Source organism: Glandiceps talaboti, chromosome 10 (assembly GCF_964340395.1).
Source record: "Glandiceps talaboti chromosome 10, keGlaTala1.1, whole genome shotgun sequence".
Classification (NCBI taxonomy): Eukaryota; Metazoa; Hemichordata; class Enteropneusta; family Spengelidae; genus Glandiceps; species Glandiceps talaboti.
The window spans coordinates 5,370,642-5,397,999 of NC_135558.1; the positions used below are offsets into that span (position 1 = coordinate 5,370,642).

Genomic DNA, 27,358 nt, shown 5'->3' on the forward strand with positions numbered 1-27,358 from the left:
CGATGATATACTAATGACATCCCGAAAATAATACTCTGATTGTAAGAAAGTAAGAATTTCTTAAAGCTGTAGTGTAAACAAAATTGCTATTCAGAAGTAACTGTGGATAATGAATTCAAACCGCATTGTTCCTATACATTCAGGCTATTGTTAAACCATTACACATACAGTTACACTTAAAAAATGGCGGACATTTGAGATAACTTTTTGAGACACAAGTTCCTAGGACTATAAATGATAACTGATTTCAAAATGAGAACAGTTTAAGCCCATTAATTGGTAAAGTATTGGATTAAATGGTATATACTAACAAACTCTAAATTGTTTATTTTTTACAATTTAGAAACAGCAAACAAACACACACGTAATGCATATAGTTTTCTCTCAGTACTTTATATATACAGACGTCTAGATCTTCTTAGGAATGACTTGTTAAAGTTGCATAATAATGCGTAAGTAGCCCCGTGTCCTGTGTAATTTGTGACACACGCCCGGGGACACACTAGAAGCGAACGGGTTGTATAGATCCGCTGACAGCACCATCCCAAACCCTCCACTTGTTACTTGTTTATTACTGTTATTTTTGATCGATATTTGTCAATGAAGACGTAACAACCCTCCATTCCCAACCCCAATGTTTGCCTAATCCCTTTTACTATGGTTATTAGTACAGTATGTTTACAAACGTTGGAATGTCTATGTGGTAGGTTGGATCATAGACCCTGCATGGAAGGGTCGTGTAGGGTCTATGGTTAGATAAACGTCTTGAAAGTTCCCTGTATCACTATTCATGTATACGTTTATAATCGATTGTATATTTTGAATTAAAAGATAAACAACAAGGAGGTGCGTCATGGAGGTCATAATCACCGTCGTAAACCACACCCTCTTTTACGGTACTGTCCAAGACAGTATACTTTATACACCCGCCAAGAGATGATATTTCGTTGTTTCGTTGAGCGTCGAGGAATAAATAACATCTCTGGCTTGCAAGTCTCGGAATGATCATAAAAGTCACATGCTAAATTCAAATTAAGATGGCTTTAAATATTTTATAACTAACCCTTCTTCCATTGTGTACATTGTGACTTTGTCTTCTTCTATGTATACATCTCCGTGATAATATAAATCAATTACACCGACAAGTGGAGCCATGGTTGTTGGCCGGGAAGTGGAGAAAAAATGACTTGGGATTGGAGAAATATTTCCCTTGTTGTCGGGAGGACAGCATGCTGAGGAGGGGATATAAAATACTGAAACTATTATATACACATTGAAGTTTAAATATTGTCCTTGCATTCATTGTTTGGTGGTCTGAGATTCATTGTATTGTCTCTGTGTGGACAACACAGATGCTGTTTAAAACAAACCTCTTTATCTACGGTGGTTCACATGTGCCATCGCTAACTTAGATCTAAACAAAAATTAATTTTTGATTTAAAACTTAGATGTTTGACAACAGTTTATAACCTCTTCGTCATACACAGCTCCTATGCATCGTGACATACATTTGCCTGATTGCATTAGTTTTGGAATACTATATCCCTATCATGACTGCTTGATCAATTTACACGATATATCCATTACAAGTTCTGTAACATATATCTGTGTTCATTTACAACCAGGAATATTGAAGATCTGAAAGCAGTCGCTAAGGATCCCCCAGTACTTCCAGAAACTCAAGATGATGATGATGGTGATGATGATAATAATGGAGTGAATGAAGAAGATGATAATAAGGATGAAAATGGTGAAGATGAGGAAGTGTTTGACGACACCATGGCACCAGATACAAGTCATAAATATAATTACAGGTAAGGTTTGTCAATTAAAACTATGCCGGTATGAAACAAAGTTTTGTCTGGGTCGACAAAAATATTTTCTAATATTGCCACATTTCATCTGACTTGACAATGTCGTCCCCGATTAAGAAGGAGACTTTCAATAAATGTAACAAATATTTTTCTGATATCTATCATTTCTACATTTTCTTTAATTTGATGCTTTTTTAAAACATTCGATAATTTATTCAACACGTTGAAAAATATTCCTTCCTGTACGTACAAAGAAGTGTCTGTATTGATTACATCAATATTACAACTGCCGACATCAGACCATTGACGAACGGAACCTATTACAAACAGAGAAAGTAAACAAATCAATTGGATTAATAACACTTGGTATAGCATAGTGGAAATACACTAACAGAGAGATAAGTATTACATTCCATCACTAGATAAGAACAGTTTTATGGCCACTTTACATAATAGCTCAAGTTCATAAGCAAATTTGAAGTTCCCCTGCCAATTCATGTACACATAAAGAGGCCACAAAACTATTCTTATCAAACCATGGTGTGTAATACAAGCCTCTGCTATTCCAACATGCTGTGCCAAGTTTATTGATCCAATTAATTTGCTTACATTCCCTGTTTGTAACAGTTTCCGTTCGTCAGTGGTCTAATGTCTGAAGTTGTAACAACACTTTTGTTATATCCTTTACTTTCAGTCAATTTCTGAACGAAACAAAATCTCTTGAACTGTATATAGAATATCTTAAAGTTCACGAATTCTATCATCCATGGGAATTCAACGTTACAGGAGCCAATGCCTTCAGGTTAGTGTTTATGATTTTTGTATACTAATGAACTGTATGCAAATCAGTTCATTTAATATGACCCACACACGTGATTCATACTATACCATGTCTGCATATTAATAGTCCTTGCCTGGAAATAAGCATGAACTTCAAGATGGCGCCTAGCAAGGACTATATACAGTGTGTTGCAGGTTATAGTTTATGGGCTGTTTGACACAACCACGCAGAAACAAAAAAGAAACTGCACATTGGCTGCTAATGTTTTGATTTCTGTATGGTGGCTGTTAATTCATTTCATTTAGACAATATGTAACAAGATTCATTCAATCTTGTAGCATGTGCAGTTTCGTATTGGTTTCTATGTGGTTCTATCAAAGCCAGCGAATATCAACCTCCAACGTGCTGTAATATGCAGAGCTGTTCAATTGTAGTCATTGCATAGACTATTCAAGTGAATGGATTATTCTTTTTAAAAAGACCAGGACGTGATGTCAACTGGTATTTTATTGAGTTGGCATGATAGCGACTTTGTATTTGCAGATATGTACATCTAGGAGTCTAGAGAGAGAGAGAGAGAGAGCTATTTAACATAGTACATAAAATGTACTAGAAATTGTAAGTGAAATTCTTGATGTTTGTAAAATTCATACGAATGACACTAATGGTAATGTGAATAGTAAGACCCCGACCAGTGTGCTCGAGAGGATGCCGAACAAAAGCCGTGGATGACAATAACTCTGTTGCGAGCTCCACTGAGAGCTATTGCCATACTCAGCTTTTGTTCTTGGGCAAGCCCTAGACAGTGCCTTTGGCGCTATACGACCTGTTGTAGCTTTTAATTTACAGAATTGCCCAAGGGTCTATGACAGCTAGCTGGAGTAATCCTACCTGTGTGTGATTGTAACCATGGCTTTAGTTCTATCATAGACAGTGGAGGGGAAATTGTCTATGGTTGTAAATAGGGGTATTTTTCTCAGGGTGCCACCACTGACTTTAACATCTTACAGCTTAGTTTTATATCTTTACACCTGTGTTTTCAAAAATGGCGCTCCAGACAAAACTTACAAATTATCAACTAGTTAGTGTGTAGACTACGTCCGAACCACTTGAATATGACCAGTGACAGTGTTGTGATTTCCAACCCCACTGTCACGTTACTTATCCAACTGAGAATACAACATTTGATATAAAAGGGCTACGTTTCAATTCAGGGTCGTCGCATTAATGCTATATTATTAATGAGGATTAGATGAGATCATTTTTTTGTTGTGGACCAACTTTTCCATGGCTCTGGCAAACAAACGTTTTTACACATATAGATTTAGGCCAAAGGCCTTTAAGTTGGTTACTGGACTTTATGAAACGAACAAGCTTAAGGGCCAACCTAAGACTAATAATAATTAAAGATGCTTTAATTAATATAATAAATTCATTAATTAATTAATCAATCAATTAATTAATAAGTCTGTAATTCTTCACATGAAACAAAAATACTACCAACAATTGATCACATCTGACCTATTAGTCTGTAAGGTACGCCGTGACGGGGCACCCTCAGGTATCGACCAACTTCTGTTGTGGAGCAGGCCGGTTTATCTTACGGTCTATGTCCCTTTAACATGTTTAATGGCAGCTGAACACAAACCAAATCCCTTATTATGTATGACATACTATGCTATAGTATATATTAACGATATTAAACCGCTTCAAGCAGTAATTATTAATGCTGGAGATCAGTATATATTGTGTGTGGAAACGAAACATAAACGGCAACGAAAACGAACGTACTCTTCTCTCTCTGTAAACGTGGGATGTTGTTGAAATTTTAAAAGAACAAAGTTTTTGTGTCGAACATTTCGTATATTGGCTTCCTGAATGGATCATAGATCACATGACAATGTCACTTTATAGACAGTAATCGTCATATAATGGAAATACCCGGATGCAGGATCCAATACATACCTTCTGTGGAAAAAACTCAACCAAAACCTGAGATTAAACTTTACAAATTAGTTTTTCCATCTTCTTTACAGGAGTGAATTACGTCAGAAAACGGATATACACAATAATATATTTCTAACACAGAGTGTAGCTCACATTTATCAGACGTACTCATACACGAAAGCATACTGGTCGAAATTCAAACTCAATCGGAATATGTATGAAGCACTCCCTGTTGTAAGTAGGGCACTAATTTTGTAAAAGTAGAGAGAGAGAGAGAGAGAGAGAGAGAGAGAGAGAGAGAGAGAGAGAGAGAGAGAGAGAGAGAGAGAGAGAGAGAGAGAGAGAGAGAGAGAGAGAGAGAGAGAGAGAGAGAGAGAGAGAGAGAGAGAGAGAGAGAGAGAGAGAGAGAGAGAGAGAGAGAGAGAGAGAGAGAGAGAGAGAGAGAGAGAGAGAGAGAGAGAGAGAGAGAGAGAGAGAGAGAGAGAGAGAGAGAGAGAGAGAGAGAGAGAGAGATGAGTGAATGAAAAAACCTACGCCAAAGGAAACAGGTTGTGCATGTGAGAGGGGAGGGAACAATACAGAGACTGAGATACGAAGAAATGAACACATAGAAAGCGAGTGAGACAGCCAAACAGGTAGGGGAAGTAGACAACGCAGGATGGAGGAAGTGGGTTGAAAAGGAGCACATTATTATAAAGGCCTATTTACATGAATAATCTTAGCTTTTGTATCATTAATAAATATGCCACTTATCTATTCATAACAGAAATCCCTACTGAACTATGGACAGATGAGAAAATGTAGTGTTGTGGGTTCAATGTTTATGCTACGAAACACTTTCTGTGGAAAAAGCATCGACGATGCAGACTATGTATTCAGGTAAGGATGGTGTATTGATATATAGTAAGTAAGCACGCATGTCCGATGCCGTCATTACCATATCCTTTATAATCCGATGTAGCCTTGAAATTCAGGTTTTGCAGAGCTAAAATTTATATATAACCGTTTTTTTTTACATTTTCATCCGAAGTCGCTAAAACAGAAACAAACTTTTAACTGTCCATACTTCCCAGACCCGACAAGTTGTGAAGATATGTGAATATGTGATATAATGTACATGAAGTTCAACCTACCCATGCCAAGAATTGTCTAAAGCATGGGCAAGGAAGAAATTCATTGTTTGTGTCTAAAGTGTATTGGAAGTGACGTAATGATTGACAGGTTTGACTACACCCTCGTATCGAATTTCATTTTAGCAGTCACGTCATTATTAATCTAACAAGTCTTTCGGCGTTGACATTTACAGGTATGCATATAATTATCCAGGAGTGAACCAGGACGATATTGGCAAGAAAAATAACATGACTATGATTGGTAAAAGTGCTCTAAACGTAAGGTAAAGCAAAATTTGTTCTCTTTTTTTTATTTCGTATAATGCTGTGAAAATGAAGTCTAGCTGACAGACCCTCTGGTATGCGCAAATCTACAACTTGTCGCAAAGCACCAAGATGCTGTCGAGAGCTTGCGCCCCACAGGTACTGTCATCCTCGGCTTTAGTTCGGCAACTTTCCGAGCGCAAATCAGGTGTTACTACAAGACTAACGAAAAGGTTGATGTTTTGGTGTCTATAACCGTACCTATTTATTTTCACGTTTCTCATGTCCCAACCGATTCCACAATTCTTGATTCTGGTCTGAAATGACGCCCTCTGTGCCGGGTCAGAAAAATTGAACTTCACTGAAGATACTAAGTAAATATGGCGTCACCAAAAAACATGTTGTATTTGAGTAAATAAGTTCTGATTATCGCTAAAATTCGATATCACTGATAAGTTAAAATGGTTCACTGTACGTATCCTTCTGTTGTTTCTAAGGCATACAGGCTGAGTAAAGGTACGATTGTCTACACACTCACATATGTATTTCTAACAGGCCAAACACATCACTGACAGTACGATTGGAAGCACACATTTAAAAAGGGCCCATCTTCATATGGGGTTATTTTAAACTCGGTTCTGTATTATATTTACAGGTATGGGGGTCTCAAAACCGTAGAAGATCGAAAGGCTTTCCAGCGAAACATGACAGCCATCAGTGGAGATGTTGTCATCCCTATGTCAGCCAGTGGTGAGGCTACTCTTGGAATGAAAGCAATTCGAATTGCTAAAAATAGAACGTTATTTTTAAACCCTGAAGGCAACAGGGAAATCAAGAGATTTTTACTTGGAAAGTACAACTATTCAAGGGTTCTATCGACGGGTAAGAAACGTTATACATATATTAGAAATGTTTGGCTGTTGTTCACGACATAGATTCTCGATGTCAGATGGCAAATAGCGTCCTCTAGAGTTTAGTGCAGATAAACTGCCCCGATCCCTCTCATAAACTATGTTTCTAAGAGCGAAACGCGAGTGTACAGTTGTTGTAAGTGAATGAATTTTTGTTGTTTGAAATTATCATTTGTTTTATTTTTGTCTGCTTGAATTCTTTATCATGATATTATGGGAAGAAGCAATTAAAAAGGTAAAACTACATCGGCTTTCCTACACAAATAATATCACTGACATTGTTTCACGTTTACTGTAAAATGATATATTCTCAATATTGTGCATACTAGTTATTTTCACATAGTGTTCAACATGCTCTTTGTACAGTAGTCTTCATGTTCAACTGATGTATCATTAATCATTTTATTTTCATGTCCTGTCTGTGCATGTTTGTGATAAAGGTTGTATTAAAACTTACTTGCCGGGACTGTCAGTATAAATCCATTGTTGTCACGTAAAGGCAAGCCTGTCTCAACCTGTCTATCATCCGCAACTACAGAACACGCTTCCAGCGCCGATAACGGATATATTTTTATTTATCGTTACGTGGATGTGAGAGGTTGAAGGACAAGCCGGCGACTTGTTGACGAGTAAAACTGTATATGTGCGCGAATAAAATGGTGATACCGTCAAAATATAGTAATCACCAACGTTCATGGCAGTGGTCAGTTGTTGGCCTAACGACTAGACTCCGCATGCGCAAAGTATGTATTAAAGTCTTATTCATGTTATTTACACATTTTGTTTTTCTTTCAGGTATGTATACATCGATGATGGCGCTGTCACTATGTGACGAGGTACATATATACGGGGCATGGCCTTATCGAAAGGACTACAAAGGGAACCCACTGCCTTTCTTCTTTTCGGATGATACACGTAATGTTTACAGCTTTGGTGAATACAAAATACTACGAAGATTCCATGAATACGGAATGCTGCGATTACATCTTGGTCCTTGTACGTGATGGAGAATCCCTTCGATACTTAGAACTGCGAAAGTGACGTTATTTCATTAGACATACGTACAATCGCAATAATACGTAGAAATTCTGCGAATTACTCAACAAGATATAGAAGCTTAGAAGTTTGATTAAGGATATTTGCAAATGGCAATCAACAACACAGTTTCAGCTTTGAGATTGAAACGAACAGTTTTTAACGATTCAAATTGAATCGCATAAATTACTTGAGTGGTGAACAGTACTACATTATCCAGTCGGCTTGGCAACAACCTCTTTCCTATCATGTCGCTATGCTGTCCACTTTATCATGTATTGGCAAAGTATCAATCATTTAAAATGAAATTGACAAGTGTTTTTGTTTTAATACCGGTAGAACTCCACTGTCTGGCAATCACTGACAGGATCTAAAAAAGAGATCAACAAACTGACGAACATATTTATGACATATATGAAGATGGGACGTTTGTCTTTTGGATGTGCCAATGAAGCTATGACACAATTAAATCATTATTACATAAGTATAATTAAACACCATGTCATCTGAAAGAGCTGGCTGGTCAGACAAAACGTTAACATCGCTACAGTTCACTGTCCAAGTCGACAAAATCTTACTACCATTACTACATTTCTTTGCAAACTGATACTTTGGCGTAGCGCTGGATATTTCATTAAAATGTATACATACAAATGTTAGTAGGATTTTTGTCGAGTTGGACAGTGAAATGTGGCAATAGCAGTAAGATTTTGTCGAGTCAGGCGATGCCCTGTTTTATGTGGAATGATTTTCACTGTATGGTGATACATTGTGCAATTAATTTTTTTTTCATATTTCATAATAAGCGGTTAGATTTCATTCAACCTTTTCCACATACAGAAATAAAGACTGACTAGTAACAATCCCAACTGTTATTTACTCGTGTGCCAATATCTTAATATATTTGAAATTTCCCAGGTACATGATACGAATACAGCTTCGTGTTTAGTGGATTATTTGGAAATACCTTTTTTTCACAGCTAGCCAACATTTACAGTGATAATTAATCGAGGAATGTAAAAGTGGACTTTCTTTTGTCTCATGAAGTGAATTATGAATATTTATAGAAATCGGATAGCGCCGTGTGAATCTCTACATCAGAGGCACCCATTATTGTTTTTGCATCAGTTGTATTGTTGTTTTTTACTTTTGTCTTAGTATGAAGTCTTTCTTTGCCTCAGTTAATTCAATCAAACACACGAGTGTTTTTACGCGGTTTGTGTTTGTTACTTGATCAAGAAACAGTTTCAATGTTTAATGACAACTTTTAAGCAAAGAATCGAGATTTTTTATAAAGATGATAAAAAATGTTGCTATAACGACATATAAGATAAACAGAGAATTTCCATAACAGATTATTATAATTGTACTTTTTTCGCTGTGTGTTGATAAATCGATAAATAAAAAACGTTAATTGGTATAGTTTTAATTGTTTCATGCACTTAGCATTGTTAAGTTTGTTTTTAACTGTAGACGAAGGGCTATGGTTTAACCACAGTGGTTTAACGTGCATTTTGTTTCTTATCAAAGTCCATGTCTTTATGAAACTCGATAAAACTAAGTAAACACGGTGCATTAAAGTCCCAGTTCGGATAAGGATTAAAATTTAGGCATGAAAACATTACATTTTGTCTTTCAGAGTTACAGAAAAAGTTGGTAAAGACAAAAGAAATGACCCCACGTAGTCCTTATGGCTCCACTGATAAGATAACATGTGAGACCTCGACCATCTACAGTTTTGTATAACTAGCGTTGCCATCGCAACATAACAATTCATCCATTCAATTAGTTTCTGTTCTCACTAAACGTAAAACAATTGTAGGAGCTTTCCGAGCAGCATTTTAGCCAAATCATTTCTTTGCTTATCCACTCAGAGGACGAGTTTGTTTACAAACATCTCAAGGAAAGAAAATAGCTAAACATTGAGGCAAGAACAGTAAATATATCTTTGAAAGACACGTTTGTGAGAACAAAGGTTTGTTTTTACGTAATACATAAAGGTTATCAGAGAGCATATTGTATGGTTGTTTTGACAACTAAACAAAACTTTCACTACTTGGCCAGTGATTTGTACTAGTAGGAATAGAAATATCAAGACTGCATAATGTAGCCAAGGTCCTGACAGGGACCGTGTTATGTACTACAATGTATTCCATAACCGTATGGGATATCAGGACATACCAGGGCCTGGACTAACAATAATGACACGTCGTTTCTGACCCAAAAAAGAACATTTTCTTGAAGTATGTCCACATGTCTTCAGAATTTACATGTTGCTGTTTTGAATGACAAATATCCCATCCCGTGTTACGTGTATACTGCCACTGTTCTTAAAACCGTGATTTTGTGTGGACAAATCAAAATCGATGTAACCATAATCAGATGATACAATTCGCATCATATGTCGATATTAATGTCAGTTTCATTATTTGTCAGACAGAAGATAAGCTTGAACTGATAATCACATAAATTCATCATTTGTATCATAAAACTAGTGGGAATTCGGTACAGTGCCAATTTGATTAAAATCCTATGTAATGAACGACTATTTATTCACTACTGGTATCATCATTACGCTTGTCTTTTGTTTGTATTGTCATTTGCATTACAGCTTCTTGTTTTTGTCTTAGTTGAGTCACCCCTACCAAGACCAAAACGTGAACATGTAATAGGAATAACAATCCACGCCATAAACGAAGTGGTAATTGCTAATAGTGAATACAATAAGTGGCCGTCCGAGTCTACTACAGCAGATTTTAATCAGATTTTAATCAGATCGGGCAAAGTACTAGTCTTGCTGCTACACGTTCGGGCTTTCTTCCGATACGATAGTTGGCAGTGAGGGCTTGCCCGATGTTCGGTCGTGTGTTGTATTGTATTGGAAGAACACCCGAGGTCTAGCAGCTAGACTAGCAAAGTGCATACTTTAACATAGACCCTACACATGTAGGGTATATGCTTTAGCCAACTCCTACCTCCCAACGATAAAGAATGGTTCCAAATACTCTAGGATACAGAGCCACAATTGGATTTCCACAAAACGTTGGCCAATTGGGACTTTTCTCAAAGGCAATCTTTCAACAAGTTCGATCTAAACATATCTACGCCTTTCTCCAACAAACCACATTCGTAAACCACAGCCTCTTTGGCAATGTGAAATATCAGCTCTGGCTTTCAAGAATACAACAAACAAGCAAGGATGAAAATATATCCTCTGTATCCACGGCGATTCTTGGACATTAATCGTGATCAGTCAATGATACTTGATGTCAATACCAATGATAAGTGTCTATGCAAACATAGATTGTGGAGCACTCCAGAGTCTTGGCTTCAAATTTCTAATGCTCGTACTTCCTCAAAGGAAATTTATTGCCAGTTGGCGTCCTCAACATGCTTGCAGCGTTCCACATGAATGCAATGCTTGGCAGCTCTCCCAAATCGTGTACGCTACCATGGACCACCAAAGGGAGCTATCAAACCATACTGGTAATGGAACTAAACACATTGGTAGAGTTTAAAACTGGTCAGTGGATAGGTTCAAAAACACGAGAAAAAAAACATCCTACATGTAAAGTACTACTGATACTACAGCATAGTTTGTTTTTTTTAATTAAAACCATACAGATATACGTTGCGGATAGAAGGACAGGAACTGCCTCAAAATATCGAAGGAAGGCAATTGTCGCGGTTTACAATTGCGGGTTGCAATTTACTGTTTCGTTCTGTTATCACATTGACACTGACAATGATAAGGACGTATAACGTCAGAACTAGACTCGACATTGCCATGTAACGACAATGGCGTTAAAAATATGTAAAACGTTTTAAGAATTGTTTTTCTAATGACAAAGTAATCTTCAACATCGTTGCATAGGTATGCATACTATACTACAGTATGTACCGATGCTTGAAATATATATAGGTTACTGTTATACTACTGGAGTAGCATTAATGGGAAACAGTGACATTTGTCGCCGAAGTGCCTAAACCAACTAGACATCGGCAATGTGTTTTAACGCAACAGTGATTGACATTTCATTAATCATCCATGGCATTGTTGGCTTTATCACACCTTCGCAAACGTTAGAATGACGTCACTGTATAGATTAAACAAGCTACATAGCCTTGACAATGGACCAAAGTTTGTCATTATTCCTTGCATTGTACCTGAGATTGTGCCGTGCCTCATTGTCTTCGTTAGTTACACGATATCTCCGTTATGGGGGTAGGAAAGACTATTTCTACCTCCATGATAGCCCAAAGACATGTTTAGCCTATATACCCTAACACAATCTGAAGTACAAATGAAGTGAATGATGTAATCTGCCAACATCCTATTTTTCAGTGGATGTGTTTTGGTACTGGAACGCACAGAGAATGGCGTATATAAACTGAATTCTAATCAAAGTTTTTGAAAAAGGCATTTAGTTGCGAAACAAGCCGATGTTTCAAATTATTTGTACTCATTTACTGCCGGTGTACATAACTAAAGTGACACAAACCACTATAAATTGAGAGTCACAGAACCCGTGTCAAGTCTCTCATCCTTACAATACTTTGACCGGAGGGTACACTGTATTCAAATACCAATGTATGGAGGAAATCCAGAATTGCGTTATACGCTGCAAGGCTTCATTATTGAAATTGTTTTTGTGTAACGTTTTCAAGCGATTTAAGTTCTCGACAAGCTATAGATGTAAACTCAACTAATTTTAAACGATGCATGATATTCAGTAAAGAGTACAGAAAAAATTTCGCAATACATACATGTGTGGTTTCTATCATCCTTAGTACTTTGATCAGGCGAACGATAGTACTCACATGCACCCTTGGGCTGTACTATGCTACTGGGAGAGTAACTGGGTATACAATACCGTGCCAACGTATGAGGAATCCCACCACGGCGCTATATTAATACCTAGAGAAGTTTGATAGTTTACATGTAATGCGAAACTGTGTTTATCTTTCAAAATAATAGCTAAATAAACGAAGGAGTATAAAAAAAGTTTATTTGGGTATTTCTGATTCTTTGCGTTGTTTTTTACGATGTACCCCTGGAGGAAAACATAACCTTTTATGACATGTAAATTTTGCGCAAATGTTGAATCTTTAGAACATAGATACCTTGAGTGTGATCAAGTAAGAGATATGTGGCATCGAATCTCAGCAGCGTTGATGCACTATTTGCATAAGAATGTACAGTTATCAAGCACAGATATAATTTTCAACTGTCAATTTAAAGAATTTGGAGATATATTTACAGATGAAGAAGGCGTTGTTAAGCTTTTGGTATTAATAGGGAAATGGTCTATTCATAAGTATTGGACATCTGAAACAACTATTCCTTTGATTCGCATGTTGAAGCTTGAATTTAACTCGAGGTATAAAATTGAGAAAGAAATGAATGCAAATGTAAGAAAGCTGGAGGCTTTTGAGAGACTGTCAAATCTTATTTAATACTTGTTCCTGCATTTTTTTTTCATTTGACATGTATTGATTTGCAAGTAAGACATTGTATCATTTACCCACTGGAGTCAATTATTAATAATAATAAAAGACAAAAAAACAAACCTTTTAAAAGTATATAACTGGGACAACCTAAAAATGTTTTTAAAAAATGATCTTTACAAAACTAAAACTACTAAGTCTAGACAAACACAAAATATGAGAAGGAAACTTTGTACTTTGTTGTAGTACATGTAAAACTAAAACACGAAAGCATTTGAAAAATACATTTTCTATGGGACTGGTGCCAATCTGACAGGTACTGAAAAATTCTCTTCACCTGAAGTGTAATTTGATTCAGAAATGGTTTGTGTGGGATCGTGGTTTTCTATCAATGGACATTAGTCGCTTTCTCAAACATTGATATTTACTTTTCGAGATGAACACACTTAGATGAACCTACATTTTCGGTTGAACAAGTCCGCGTGAACAATACTTGTTATTTGCTCGTGTTTGTGACGACACCATGCTCGTTGACAGGTTGTTTTTTGTTGCCTAGTAACGAAAGCGCCCCCGCAGGTGACCGAAGAAAGTACTTAACCCTAACCAATCAATAGCTCGACTTCAATGTGATTACGTAAGGTGGAAATAATGAAGTGTTAGATCAATTATTCAACTGCGTTCTCGTCATCTCGGAACACCATGAAACTATCGTGTTGGACTCTTACTTATCGTCTGCCGGTTTTTATATCAACGAAGCAGTCCCTTCTCATATTTTGTGTTTGTCTTGTAGTTTATGTTGGGGTTGTGCTTCAATATGAGCATACACAAACACTTCAATGTGAATGCTGGCACCAGGAAAAGAAATCGCTTGGCTGGTAAGTACATGAATGACGTCAAGATTTCATTCAAAAATATATCCGCCATCTTGATATAAAAATGTTGGAAAAGCAGATTTCTTGGTCATTTTTCGAACCCAGGGGTATAGCCATAGTCAGTCATACTGCTGCTCTGTCGATTAATTATAAATAGTTTCCACGTCAACAGATCATGTGAACTTGATTCATGATTCTTAGAAACTGTCTTTATCTTCTCAAGCGGTTTAATTTCTATGACTTGACAGCAATCGATTAGGCCATCAGCAACCTGTTGATCGAAGTCGTTTTAACAAATGCATGGATACCCAGAAAAGCGTATTGAAAAGTTTCGCAATACATACAAATGCGGTTTCTATCCCCAACGTTGATCAGGCGAACGGTAGTATTCACATACATCCTTTGGGCCGGGTGCACTACCTGCTGCCTGGATGGTATCTGGGATACAACAACATCCAAGTATTTGAATTGAGCCACTGAAGTACGCCAAAGGAGTAATCAAAGTATCCCTCTTACTAGCTCTGGATTTATGTAGACAACAAAAGTTGAGAAGACGTGTCGAAGCCCCGCAGCGTATATATATATCCAGAGCTACCCTCTTACGCGAACGTCGAGTTCCTTTAAATTTAAGACTTAAATTGTTTTGGTCTAAATACAGACATTAATCGATCGTTAAACATTTTTAGACTGTATCTTGCATGATTAAATCTATTCTCAAAATCTTTACATATTTAAGTTATCCACGTCCTTATTATGAGTCACAAAATGGGCAGCCAATCATTAAAGAGTTGTATTTGAATGAATGAAAACAAAGTCAGATAAAAATGAGAATAACCGATACCTCATATGAACACATGACAAGAGCCGTTCTATGTGAATCCTAAACGTCAGCAGTACCATCGCATAAGTACCTGTGAGGTCGTGAAGGCGTAACTCGGATCGTAAAAGATAACTGCAATGATAGGTCCCTCAATAATTCACAAGTAAATCATCAACAGTATATACATTTAATGGTCAAGATGTGTTCTTTATCGATCGACTTGGAAAGCCACAATCAATGGAAAACTTGACTGAATACGCGAGTATGTATACAAACAGGTTGGTGCGTGATTTATACCAAAGATATATAGATATTGTTATTACGTAATAATGTACATTTGAAAGGGAAACGTGTTTTTTCTAAATGTTACTATAGTTGAAATCATCGTCGCAAACCACGGCCTCTTTTATGGCACAGTCGAAACGTGTTGTAAGAACGGGTTATTTGTTATTTCGTAGTAAGAAATAACAGCTCTGGTTTGCGAGAATGGTTCAGATGGGAGACTACCTTCATCAATACTTTGAATTGTTTGTGTTGCTCCTGGTGCTTTCGGTAGATCACACTCGTTACTGGTTTTACAAGAATACAGAGAGCAAGGTCATTTTTATTCAAAGCTAATTTGCATTTCTGTGCTTGCCGAGGCTCTATCGTCCACACGAGCTCAGACCACTATAGAGAGCCACGAGCAGGGGGGGGGGGGGGCGCTGAGGTGTGAATTACTTTTATTGCCTAGTCATAATTTAGTTTACTCTCATCTTTAAATAAGTTTACTCTCATCTTTACTCGCTTTTAAATAATGACAAGTCAAAACCATGTATGACACATACATGGTTTTGACTTGTCATTATTTAAAATTGACATTTACAATATTTCGTTTTCAAGGCACAAAAAGTACAACGATATCATAGTGTAGGGTCTATATGGTATACCTGAAACGAATTAGCGTTCCATTGTTTTGCATGCCATATAGTCATTGCATTGAAGAGGGACTTTTTCAAATACAGTGTAGTAAATTCTATTCTTTTCACAAGGTCCATACTGAGTACACATTCCACACCCGGTGTACTGGTATTACTTCACACTGTTTAGATTGTATGCTGGAATAAAGCGGGCAAAGTCTTACTCACTGTAGAAATGAAGTTACCTTGATATTTCACCCTTGGGACATGATGTTTTTTAACACAAAGATAGACACATTTCAACTCTAGATTTAACAATAACAGAGACACAACACAGAGGAGGATCCTTTGCCCATTGAAAAGTAATAAAGCATTGCCATTATTTCACGTGCACAGTGCAATAGAAAGAGGCTTCTGGTGAACACATTTACGATGGACCTCATGATAATAATGGCTTCAATTCTTCATTTTCCAACTGGCAATCAAAATATCAACTACATTGACTACTTCTACATCCCCATTGTGCACGGCACCTATATAATTGTTTCATTTTGCGTTTGAAGTTGTCTGAGTGTATGTAAAAATGTCATGTTTATAATGAGTGAAACACCAAAGCAAAGTCATTTGTACTGCATTTGTATGTGGGGTGACATGTATTAGAGTCACCTTCAAATGTGTCACTGGCCTAGCTAGTATGTGATGTTTTTCTACTTTCTCAACAACAGTGTATTATCATGGTGTAATCTCCCTTTTAGACAATCCCGTTCCCCTATTTCATGGTCTCCAGTCAACCATATCCAGACACTACAGTAAATATGTGTCTGAACGTGTAATGGCAATGATATCTTCTCGTTTCTTGTCAGATGTCCAGTAGTTTTGGCACTCCTTATCTTAGTTGGCAGAATCTACCTCTATCTATGCTATAATTGTAAAATACCTACACGTACTAACAAACAGTTTGGAACCATACCCCATTTCAATGATAGGGTAACCATCATCTAGCGAACAAACAAATGTATCCTACTTGTTTAAGAATCCATTGGATGTTCTTCTATGTAATGACTGGTGGCGGCTGTCAATTAGTAGAACGTATTATGTAACTCACGCCCCCCTGCTCTTACTTTGTAATACACGTCCCATTGTTGCTGTTTAAAAGAGAATACCATAGAGTAAAGGGAGTAGGTATACTCGTAGCATTATTTCTGTGTCCTCAGGCCCTCAAACTCTGTGGTCTGAGCTGCATCTACAAGTGTGTAATATTACTGACAAAAAATCGACTTAACCAGTGTATAGCGGTGACAGACAACATAGTCAACTGGTCCAGACATAGACGACAGTGAAATATATCAACTTGATTATGACATGAAACGAAAAAAAGTAATCAAAATAATAAGTGTACGTTGTTTCCTTTAGGGTATTCTGCAACTCAGACCCACTAATAAACAAAGGGAAGAGGTATTATGAAATTGACAAGACAATAATTAATTAATTAGTTAATTAATTAGTTTACATATTACGTGTAGAATATTATCAGATTATGTAATATGTAATTGTTACATTTCAATTGTACTAGAACACAGCGGTATATATCAATGTGAATACCACAATTGTTTCAACATTAAAAAATTGACCTGGTGATGCTTTGTCAGAAGTGAGCGAAAGCTAGTCAGAATTTTTCAAACGTTTTGTGTTGAGGCATCAAGTTTCTATTTTGTATATAAATTATTCTTGTTTGAAATGAAATTGTTCAAAAAAATGTTCACACATATAAAAATCGCAAAAGCAAAGTTTGAACAAAACTAACCATATAGGTCTCCCAGACCAGCTTTCGTCCTCTGACTGACTGCTCACAGAGATCGTCAGGTCAAAGAATGTAAGATTTAACGTCGCGTAATCAAATGTTCTCGGTCTTATTGTAAAATCGTAATACAAATGTAAAACATTCAAGATATAGTTCCTATGTGTTGAATATTGAAATCGACTGCATGCTATGATTTGTAAACGTCGTACATTAGTTCGACCTACTTGGCATGTATCAGGTTTAACTTACAGAAAATATAGCCTACCATGTAACGCATTATTCCGTTTTCTATGGGGACAAACATTTCAACCACTATCGTGCATAATTTTGATTTGAGCATACGTTATTCGATTCACACTGCCCCCCCCCCCCCACATACACACCGTCCAACCCAACCATCTTTCCGTACACTTATTGATATTGTTAAATCAATCAATACCTATTTGTTACAGTTTCAAATGTTACATGCACTACATACTTTGATTAAACTATTAAGATATGTATTTTATAATGCAAATATTAATGTGTTAATATATAACAATACTAATCCCTAGAGGTCATGACAAGTTAAATGTCTATTTTGTATAACAGCTTTGTCACAATTTACATAGTGCTAACACGGTTTAATTTATTTTGAAAAGTTCGTCAATTAGTAGCCATGGTAAAAAACCATTACACTTTTAAAGTGTACAGAACTGTCAAATCTATTGAAATATACAATTCATAGACAGTATTGATCAGTTATACAGCGATATTTACAACAAATACATAGTATGTATCCATCGATTATGTTTCGTAGTATACACAGTGATGAATGTAACAGTAGGATACATCTATTGACTTAGTACAATTCTGATATTAATAACAAAGACAGTATATAGTGTGTGAATTATCATATCAATATATATATATATATATATATATATATATATATATATATATATATATATATATATATGCATGTATATATACATGTATATATGCATGTATATATACATGTATATATATTATCTATATTATATTATATTATATTATATTATATTATATTATATTATATTATATTATATCATATTATATTATATCATATTATATTATATTTAGCAAGGCTCTCTTTAAGAGTCATGACCAATGCCCTGAGGCTGGAGACATGCTAATATAGCCCCTGTCTTCTAAAGGGGCCAGAAATATCTTTGTTTTAATTACAGACCCATTAGCCTCACGTGTTGTCTCTAAGATAATGGAACATAATGTATTCAGCAGTATGATAAAGTATACCAAAATAATTCAATTATGTACGAGTTACAACATGGTTTCAGAGAAAAACGTTTATGCGAATTCCAATTGATCATGCATGATATAACAAACAATATGTAATCTGGTATTCAAACTGACGTTTGTGTGTTGGACTTTTCGAAAGCGTTCGATAAAGTTAGTCGCAGGCGATTGATCGAGAAACTTGAATGGTATGGTGTGAATGGCGTAACTAATAAATGGATAAAAAGTTTCCGAAGTAATCGATCCCAATCATTTGTGTTGGAAGGGTCCAGTTCTGTTCGGGTTGCAATGTATCATAGGGGTCAGTGTTAGGCCCCTGCCTCTTTCTATTCTACATAAATGATATTGTTGGAAATCTCTCCTTCACGGTTAGGTTATTTACTGATGACACAATAATATACATGATCATAAAATAGTACCGATGCAGCATTGTTTCAAATGAATCTTAATCTAAATAGAAGGAAAAAGAAAAATATTGCACAGGGGACAGAAAAGGGGTTCTTATTTTTATTTTACGAAAGAGAATATATTAGCATTAGATGTTACGTAAGCGAATGCAATGATGCAAACAAATCCAAAATTGCTGAAAAGTACCCTCAAAGAATAAACCTTTGTAACAGTATTGCACAATTATGATGCACAGTGTTCTCAGGACATTCTGAAAGACACGAGCAAGAAATACTTTATAGCCAAGTAATATAGTACAGTGTCATTGCAGTTCCTATATGCAACGTTATCAATTTGTAACTACGCTAAGGTAGAATTCCAGATGAGCAAGAGTAGTCCCTATATTGAAGAAAAATAGTAAAACTGAAGTCGATAACTACAGATCAGTGTCTGTCATTAACGTCATGTCTAAAGTTATGGGATGGCTAGGTTTCAATCAGTTCAATGATTATCTTGTTGAAACCAATTTATTGTATGAATCGCAGTCCGAACTCAATTGACACCTGTTGGGTTAATCTTTTCGATGTTATCAAGCAAGAGTGTGATCAGGGTAATTTTACATGTATGGTTATGCTCGACATACACAAGGCGTTTGGTACTGAAAATCATTATGTTCTGTTACACCAACTAAGTGCCATGGTCTGGACAGTGTCTCAGTGGATTAGTTTAAGTCGTATTTAACTGGTCGAAAACAGGCGATTGACGTAAATAGAACTTATCATCTGAAAATTGTATTGCATGCGTGTTAAATACTCGGAGAACACTTTTGCTTCTTATATCACCAGCTGTGAAGTGTAAGGACTTGCAGTATGCTGATGATTCTGCATCGTTGGTTTCTGGCAAATATATGACTGAGATACAGGTGGTCTTGAGTAGTGAACTGGAGTCGATTCAGTAGTAGATAAATGGTCTCTACATTTGGGTAAACTGAATCAATTCTGTTTGCATCAGAAAGAAGGGCAGAAAATCAGCATATTACAGATGCAATATTGTGGGAGTGATACAGCATGTTACATATCTAGGAGTGAGGTTAGACCAGTTCCTGTCAGGTGACATCATTGCAAACACAATTATCACTAAATGTTGGGAAAAAAAAAATTTCTCACAGAAATGCAAGGAATTTAAATCTTGAAAAGAGAACGTTTCTTGTGTCAGCGTTGATTCAGTGTCACTTTGATTATGTCTGTTCGTCGTTATACTCTGGTCTTACTAAACCATCTAAGTCTTGGTTACAAGTGGCTGAAAACAAGGTTCTGTTAGATGTTCCATAGAACGCATATGCGGTATCTTTAATGTGCATTTTCTTGTTCGTACTTAGGTTACCGGGTAGTGGGAATTCGACAGAAAAGAAAGGACCAGATTTGGAAGAATTAAAACAATTATATCAAACACTTACACAGCCATGGCAGCTCAATGTCAATCAAAGTATAGAATTAAGGTAAGACTGGTTTGTGAACTTTTGACGAAAATCATAAACCCTGGAACAGAACGTCGTCTGGCTAGACAAAAATCTCATTGACATTGCTACATTTTATCGTCTGGCTAGACAAAAAACTCATTGACACTGCTACATTTTATCGTCTGGCTAGACAAAAATCTCATTGACATTGCTACATTTTATCGTCTGGCTAGACAAAAATCTCATTGACATTGCTACATTTTATCGTCTGGCTAGACACAAATCTTACCAACAGCGTTTCGTCAATAGCCTGGCATGACAAACATCTTTACCAATATTGTTACACTTTCGTTGCATGAGCTACCATTATCTTAGGAGATCATCGCCAAATATATACGTCCCTTGTAAATCTAAGGTTGGTGCGCTCTTTGAAGTTGACACTGTCATATTGTCTCCTATTCTATGGACAATTACAGCTACTGTAAATGTTACGCAATACAATATCTTCCTTCCATATTGCATATTGTTCGGAACAAATTGAATACAATGCAACTCATTATATTAATTAACGGGATCGCGATCAATTCAAATACGATTTGCACTTAATTATGAATAAACACACGTGACATAAAGAGAGCGTTACACAACATTATGTAAACTTTATAGTTTGTAATTCCTTTATTTCAGATCAAAAATAATAAATTCAACACACCCAGAAAAATTATTATTTCTAACACAAGACACATCTCATATTGGCGACTTAAAGCGATACACAAGAGACGAAACAATGAGTTTTGTAGTTTCAGAAGATCTTTACAGTCATCTCCCCAGGGTAAGTAGTCACGTGATCTCTACTAGTCAACCAGTTCCTAGACCCGGATTAACCATAGAGGTTGGATTAATGTCTATGGATTAACTGCGCTTGAGGCAAAGTCTTGTTTTGAATCATGATGCTTGTGGACTGTCTTACTAAGCTGTTTTTGTTGACAATCATGTACAACTGCCGTAGATGGGTGGTATTTTCGCATCGCATAAATTATCACTGCCGTAAATGGGTACTAGTGTTTTCGCCCAGAGCAAATGATTGAATAATATGACTTTACGTTATGAAGGAATACTGCGATATGTAAATATATTACGTCCAACATGTAGTGTACCTTAGTCTGCATTATGACCCAAACAAAAGGAAGGGGACAACTACCATTAGCATCAAATATGCAAGATTGCAGACAATACTATGTTGTACGATTTTGTTACTTTTTAAATTCAATGTTGATATGATATGACAAGTTGGGTTCCAGTACTGAGCAATTATCAGGGATGTCTACTGTTAGGTTACTGTTTGGAAACGTTATTCTATTACCTCCTATTACAACGTTCTGTGGAACATGGCGTGATAATGACTGCATGTTAAAACCTTGTCCGATGAACAACACTTCTTTCTTTGCAGACAAGACCTATAAATTTCTCAAGAGTACGGAAATGTGCTGTGGTGGGAAACTCAGGAATTTTGAAAAACAGCCACTGTGGTACAAATATTGACAAATCAGACCTGATATTCAGGTAGGAATGAGTATTAATTTATATGAATACGCTTGAATGTTGATGCATTACATGAGATTTTGTCTCAGCTTGCAAATGCTATTAAACGATGTATCAAGATCTGTGAGACTGATCACAAGTAAAGGTTTTATGTAGAGATAGACACAATAAAGATAACACACAAACATCCCTTACACAGTGTCTGCTCTGTAGACACAATAAAGATAACACAGAAACGCCCCTTGCATAGCGTCTGCGTTGTATTTTGTTACAATGTATGTGTATGTGTATGTGTTTTTGTTATCATTAACAAAAATACTGAGCAGACAATGTGTAAGGGATGTTTGTGTGTTATCTGTATTGTGTCTACAGAGCAGACACTGTGTAAGGGATGTTTGTGTGTTATCTTTATTGTGTCCATCTCTACATAAAGCCTTGTGATCAGTCTCACTGATATTGATACATCGTTTGATAGCATTTGCAAGCTATACTAAGACGAAATCTCCTGTATATTGGCCTTCTCAATCTAAAACGATTCGTATTTCCATTCTCCAAATTGTTATGAAAATGTCAAACTAGTATTATTAATATTAATATTATTAATATTATTTCAGGTGTAATCTACAGGAGTTAAAAGCTTATGCTGTTGATGCAGGGAGACTCAGTCATTTTGCAACAATGAACCACGGCATTGTTTGGAACAGGTGAGAATATGCATGTTTGAACACAAAAAGGAAATTACAAAATTGTGCCCTTTTTGTGTTTACCCCATTCACCATCAGACTAAGAAGAATAGATTTGAATTGATCATATTTTGATAACTCTTGGTGTCTATGTGTCTATAAGAAATTTTCGGCATGTGTGATTAAGTCGATGTCCCAGAAAATATCAATTGCATTTATATGATACTTAATGAAAACAGGGTAATTTGCGCAAAGTCTTTTCATAAATCCTACCACAAACAGGATAACAGGATGTGAACACTCCGGGCCATTTTATGTCAACATGGTTACCTGTAAAGGAAATCTTGTGTGCATATTTTGAGGTTGTCTGTGAATCAACAAACATTAGGACAAGAAAGTTTAAATTTCGCCCACAGGGTATTTTGTATGTACACCTGTGTGACTCTCCTACATGAACGAGTATAGTTGAGACACAGACTTGGCTAGTAGGCAAGCAAGAGGTATTGCACTGAAAGTTCATTTCCGAAGAGTACATTTTTTAAAACAAAATATATCACACAGAAGTACAATGTACTACATTATAACGGCTAAGTTTACCTTCCTGCATAACTCCTGTAAACGAATTATACAGAAAGAATGATGCTTTGAATTCCTACTTTGTCTGAAACAGAGATTTAACATCTACAATTGAATACGTAGATTAAAGCTTAAGTTTGGAAAAACAGAAGACTCTTTCAACTTATTGAAACTCTCTCCTTTAAAGCCACTCCCTGTTGAATTCCATTTAAGCTCTGTGTTGAAAGAAAGGATCCGCCACTAAATTCCTTAGTTTAAATTCTTAAAGAGCAAAGAATTTAAAAGTAAGGATACAAACAAACAGATAGACCAACGAACAAACAAACACACACAAAGCTGCCATGGCAAGCCAACACACCCAGTGAAACATCCAGCGTCAGCTACTGTTGTAAAATTTGAACTTGATGAGTTAATTGTTTTTATATTGTCATGGTTTTATAATGACACCAGGCAGACAGACAGACAGACAGACAGACAGACAGACAGACAGACAGACAGACAGAGAAAACATTGATTACTGTCTAGTCAACGCTTTTTTCACTTTCATGATTAAAACTAATGTTAGTATTACAGCAATATAAAATTAAAAATACTGCGACTTCACCTTTTCTGTTTTTACGCAGTTACGTTTTCCATCATACTACGAGGTACATTTTTGTTTTTCCGTTACATTCCAATACGAAATAAGTAGATCCATGTCCGGTCAAATGTGAAACCCAACTGAAAACATTTTCAACATTAACTAATGTTGCCATGGCTGCTCGTGAAAGTATAGCTTAGTTTCAACATCAAAATTTTCTCATGCTGTGACAGGAGTAAAAATGAAAAAAAATCTTCTATCAGGCTAACATGATGTATTTCTACGCATGGCGGTGGGCGGCATGGGTCTGACACGATATCTCCAATGGCAAATATTGCAATTGATGAACCACCCTCGCGCTGATACACACGTCATAAGATATTTATGTCCAACAACCTCACACTATTTGTTCTACAATGAAAATCAGTCAAGCTGCAAAAAGGGAATGCGACAGTCGTGTAGCTATAGATACACTGTCGATAACATACTGATATGAAGATACTGACACAGTTTGTTGAGTCTAAATTTAATATTTTTATTGACACCAACACATTTAGGCATATTTGATACAAAGTGTAGTTTACCAATTGTGAAGTTCTTCTAAACCACCACATAGTCTAATTATTATCTCCTTTCGTATCTCGATTAAATTTTATCTTAATCTTTATCTTTTATTTTAAAGTTTGTTTTTTCAAAAGAAATTCTGATGAATAAGTATATATTCACAAAATAATTGACTTAAGGAAGGGTACAATACGTTTACAACTAACGGCGTAGTGCTAGGAACTGATTGATATATGTTTTCTTTTCAGATACGAACGACTGAAAACCAAAGAAAATATGAGACAATTTAAAAGGGATGTAACTGAATTTAGTGGTGTTATAGCTGTGCCACTGGGTGGTCCCAGGTCCATCACCATGGGGATACGAGCCATGAAAGTCATGAACAGTAATAGAAGAGTCAAATTTGCATTTTTCAACCCAGAACACTTTCTGTCACATCGAGAGTTTTGGAAACAAAATATTACATCAATTATGACGACTGGTGAGTATAGTATGAACCTTATTTGACCCTTTCATGTTTGCTTTTTTAAATTTTCGAAAGATTGTATCTATAATTTAAGTCAAATAAATCCCAAATTTAACAAAATTACTGAGGAATGTGGACTTATTAGTGTTTGTGAAAGTCTGCATATACCTGCAACTGTTCGCACGGTCATTTTTATCTATATTTTTTAAAAAAAGTTTGATCTCCTTTGTAATACAGAAGAAATACACCACAACATGACAAAACTAAGACAAAAAGAGACAAAAAGAAGGGGAAAGGGGAAGGAAAACGGTCTTTTATGCCTAGTTTTGAAAGGCATTCATCGAAATTACTGATTTGCTTGCCATTTACTAATATTTGCCAACAACCCTCTTACTGTGTTATCCATTGTGATGGTCATGTTTACTCTAGGTATGCAACATGGTTCTCCATTAATAGAGAATCGTGTCTATGTGACATACATCTTTTCAAGGTGTCACTTCTTCCATGGTTTCCATGGTTTCCACGTTTACTTTCTCCTTTTTTGTTTATCCTGTACATATTTCTATATTGTCAAAATTGCATTATGTATTGTGTCATATTGGCCGTTGGCCTTAAACAAAAAATAATATTATTATTACTTCTTCCATAGTAGACCAGCTTATTTCTAGTGTTGGAATAAGGTTGGATTTTGCTCATTCATTTTACAAACCAGAGACATATATGATACATGTATGTATGTCTTCAATTGGAAAATTATCTTTTTGATTTAGATTATTTTGTCTATCCAAATTGTCTTCTGAATGTTTTTTTTACCCATACAAGACGTGTTGTGATTGGTCGCAGTCACTTTTCAGTGCTATGGGAGACAATCACTTTGCTGCTCAGTTGGTAAAATTCCTGATAACGTATCTGATTTGCATAATTTACTTACCAATAATGTATCTCGCTGTTTTTCGCAACAGGCATGTACCTTACAAGTTTGGCGATGACACTCTGTGAGGAGGTTGATCTTTATGGATTTTGGCCTTTTGCTGTCGATCCTCACGGCCGACCTATTCCATTCCATTATGCCGAGGACATTGACGCTTCAAGAACAACACATGACATGCCAGAAGAGTTCAAACTTCTTATAGACTTACATATTCAAGGACTTTTACGTCTTCATGTTGGACCGTGCAAGTCATAGTTTCGTCTTATCTTTCAAGAAATTCAGTTACATAGCCAGCTTGCCAAAGTATTTATGATGAAGTCCTGTCCTATAAACAAGTCATTTCTTGAAATTTCTTGAAAGATAGTCTACTGTGTAAGGTATCCTGCCGACTTCTTAAACCAGTGGTTTATGCCATCTATGTCACCCAACCCCGTGTACAGAAACATAACAAGAACAAGACTATGACACGAGTGAGACTGTCATTTGTTGTGAGTGTTAGTTTGGAGAAGATCTTTGGAGATTGTGGAGGAAGAGATCATACAACCCATTTGAAGTTACCGTTCCGGCTCTGTTTGATACAATGATAAACCAATAGGAACCTGCACATGCTACACTTTAAGATAGCAAGATTGAATGTTTCTTGCAACATTTTGTCCATATGAAATGAACTAAAGTGCCACCGAACAGACATCAAATACAGACGTCAAAAGATTGGCGCCCTCGTGGCTGTCATTGTGTCTAGTTACAGTTCGTTTAAATGATGTAGCAAGAAATTGCGATCTTTCTATCTTAGTGTAGAATATGCAGTTTCTTATTGGTTTCTGCATAGTTGTATTATACAGGGCAGGTGAACGGTAACTTGAAACGGGCTGTATGTAGATACCGTATACTGTAAAATGGTCCACTACCTGCCTTGACCAATACATTCGTTCCAGGATAAACGACTCTCATGCCACATTCATTCTCACAAGCCAGAGTGTATTTTTATGAGTGGACGGTACCGTAACGAGGCTGTGATTTACGACAATGCATTTATATACACCGTTCCATCAATTATGTATTTTTTAAACCACATGTAGTTGAATGGAGTTTCCTGGGTATATAAGTCAACATGGAGACTTGAAATGTAGTTGAAGTAGATATTAAAATATCCTTGATGGCTTACTATTATGTACATTATGAAGAAACCAA

General features: G+C 36.2%; 2 protein-coding genes across 2 annotated transcripts; both read left to right on the forward strand.

The window, feature by feature from the left end:
* The first annotated feature begins 692 nt into the window (after nucleotides 1–692).
* LOC144441294 (alpha-N-acetylneuraminate alpha-2,8-sialyltransferase ST8SIA3-like) lies at nucleotides 693–7,833 on the forward strand. Its single transcript, XM_078130852.1, has 8 exons — nucleotides 693–703; nucleotides 1,626–1,814; nucleotides 2,509–2,616; nucleotides 4,632–4,776; nucleotides 5,309–5,421; nucleotides 5,849–5,938; nucleotides 6,574–6,800; nucleotides 7,625–7,833. The coding sequence occupies exons 1-8, from the start codon at nucleotides 693–695 to the stop codon at nucleotides 7,831–7,833; spliced, it is 1,092 nt and encodes a 363-aa protein (XP_077986978.1).
* A 6,178-nt stretch (nucleotides 7,834–14,011) lies between these two features.
* Nucleotides 14,012–26,422, forward strand: LOC144441295 (CMP-N-acetylneuraminate-poly-alpha-2,8-sialyltransferase-like). The gene is made up of 7 exons (XM_078130853.1): nucleotides 14,012–14,187; nucleotides 20,745–20,864; nucleotides 21,513–21,657; nucleotides 22,276–22,388; nucleotides 22,982–23,071; nucleotides 25,019–25,251; nucleotides 26,199–26,422. Exons 1-7 carry the CDS (start codon nucleotides 14,012–14,014, stop codon nucleotides 26,420–26,422), a joined length of 1,101 nt encoding a protein of 366 aa, XP_077986979.1.
* Nucleotides 26,423–27,358: the final 936 nt, after the last annotated feature.

Bases quoted from the DNA above. Each gene is read 5' to 3' on its own strand.
- LOC144441294 (XM_078130852.1), top strand. The intron at 1,815-2,508 runs GTAAGGTTTGTC...CTTTACTTTCAG, and splicing joins AGTCATAAATATAATTACAG to TCAATTTCTGAACGAAACAA. The intron at 2,617-4,631 runs GTTAGTGTTTAT...TCTTCTTTACAG, and splicing joins ACAGGAGCCAATGCCTTCAG to GAGTGAATTACGTCAGAAAA.
- LOC144441295 (XM_078130853.1), top strand. From the start codon at position 14,012: ATGAAACTATCGTGTTGGACTCTTACTTATCGTCTGCCGGTTTTTATA. The intron at 14,188-20,744 runs GTAAGTACATGA...GTTCGTACTTAG, and splicing joins GAAAAGAAATCGCTTGGCTG to GTTACCGGGTAGTGGGAATT. The intron at 25,252-26,198 runs GTGAGTATAGTA...TTTTCGCAACAG, and splicing joins TACATCAATTATGACGACTG to GCATGTACCTTACAAGTTTG.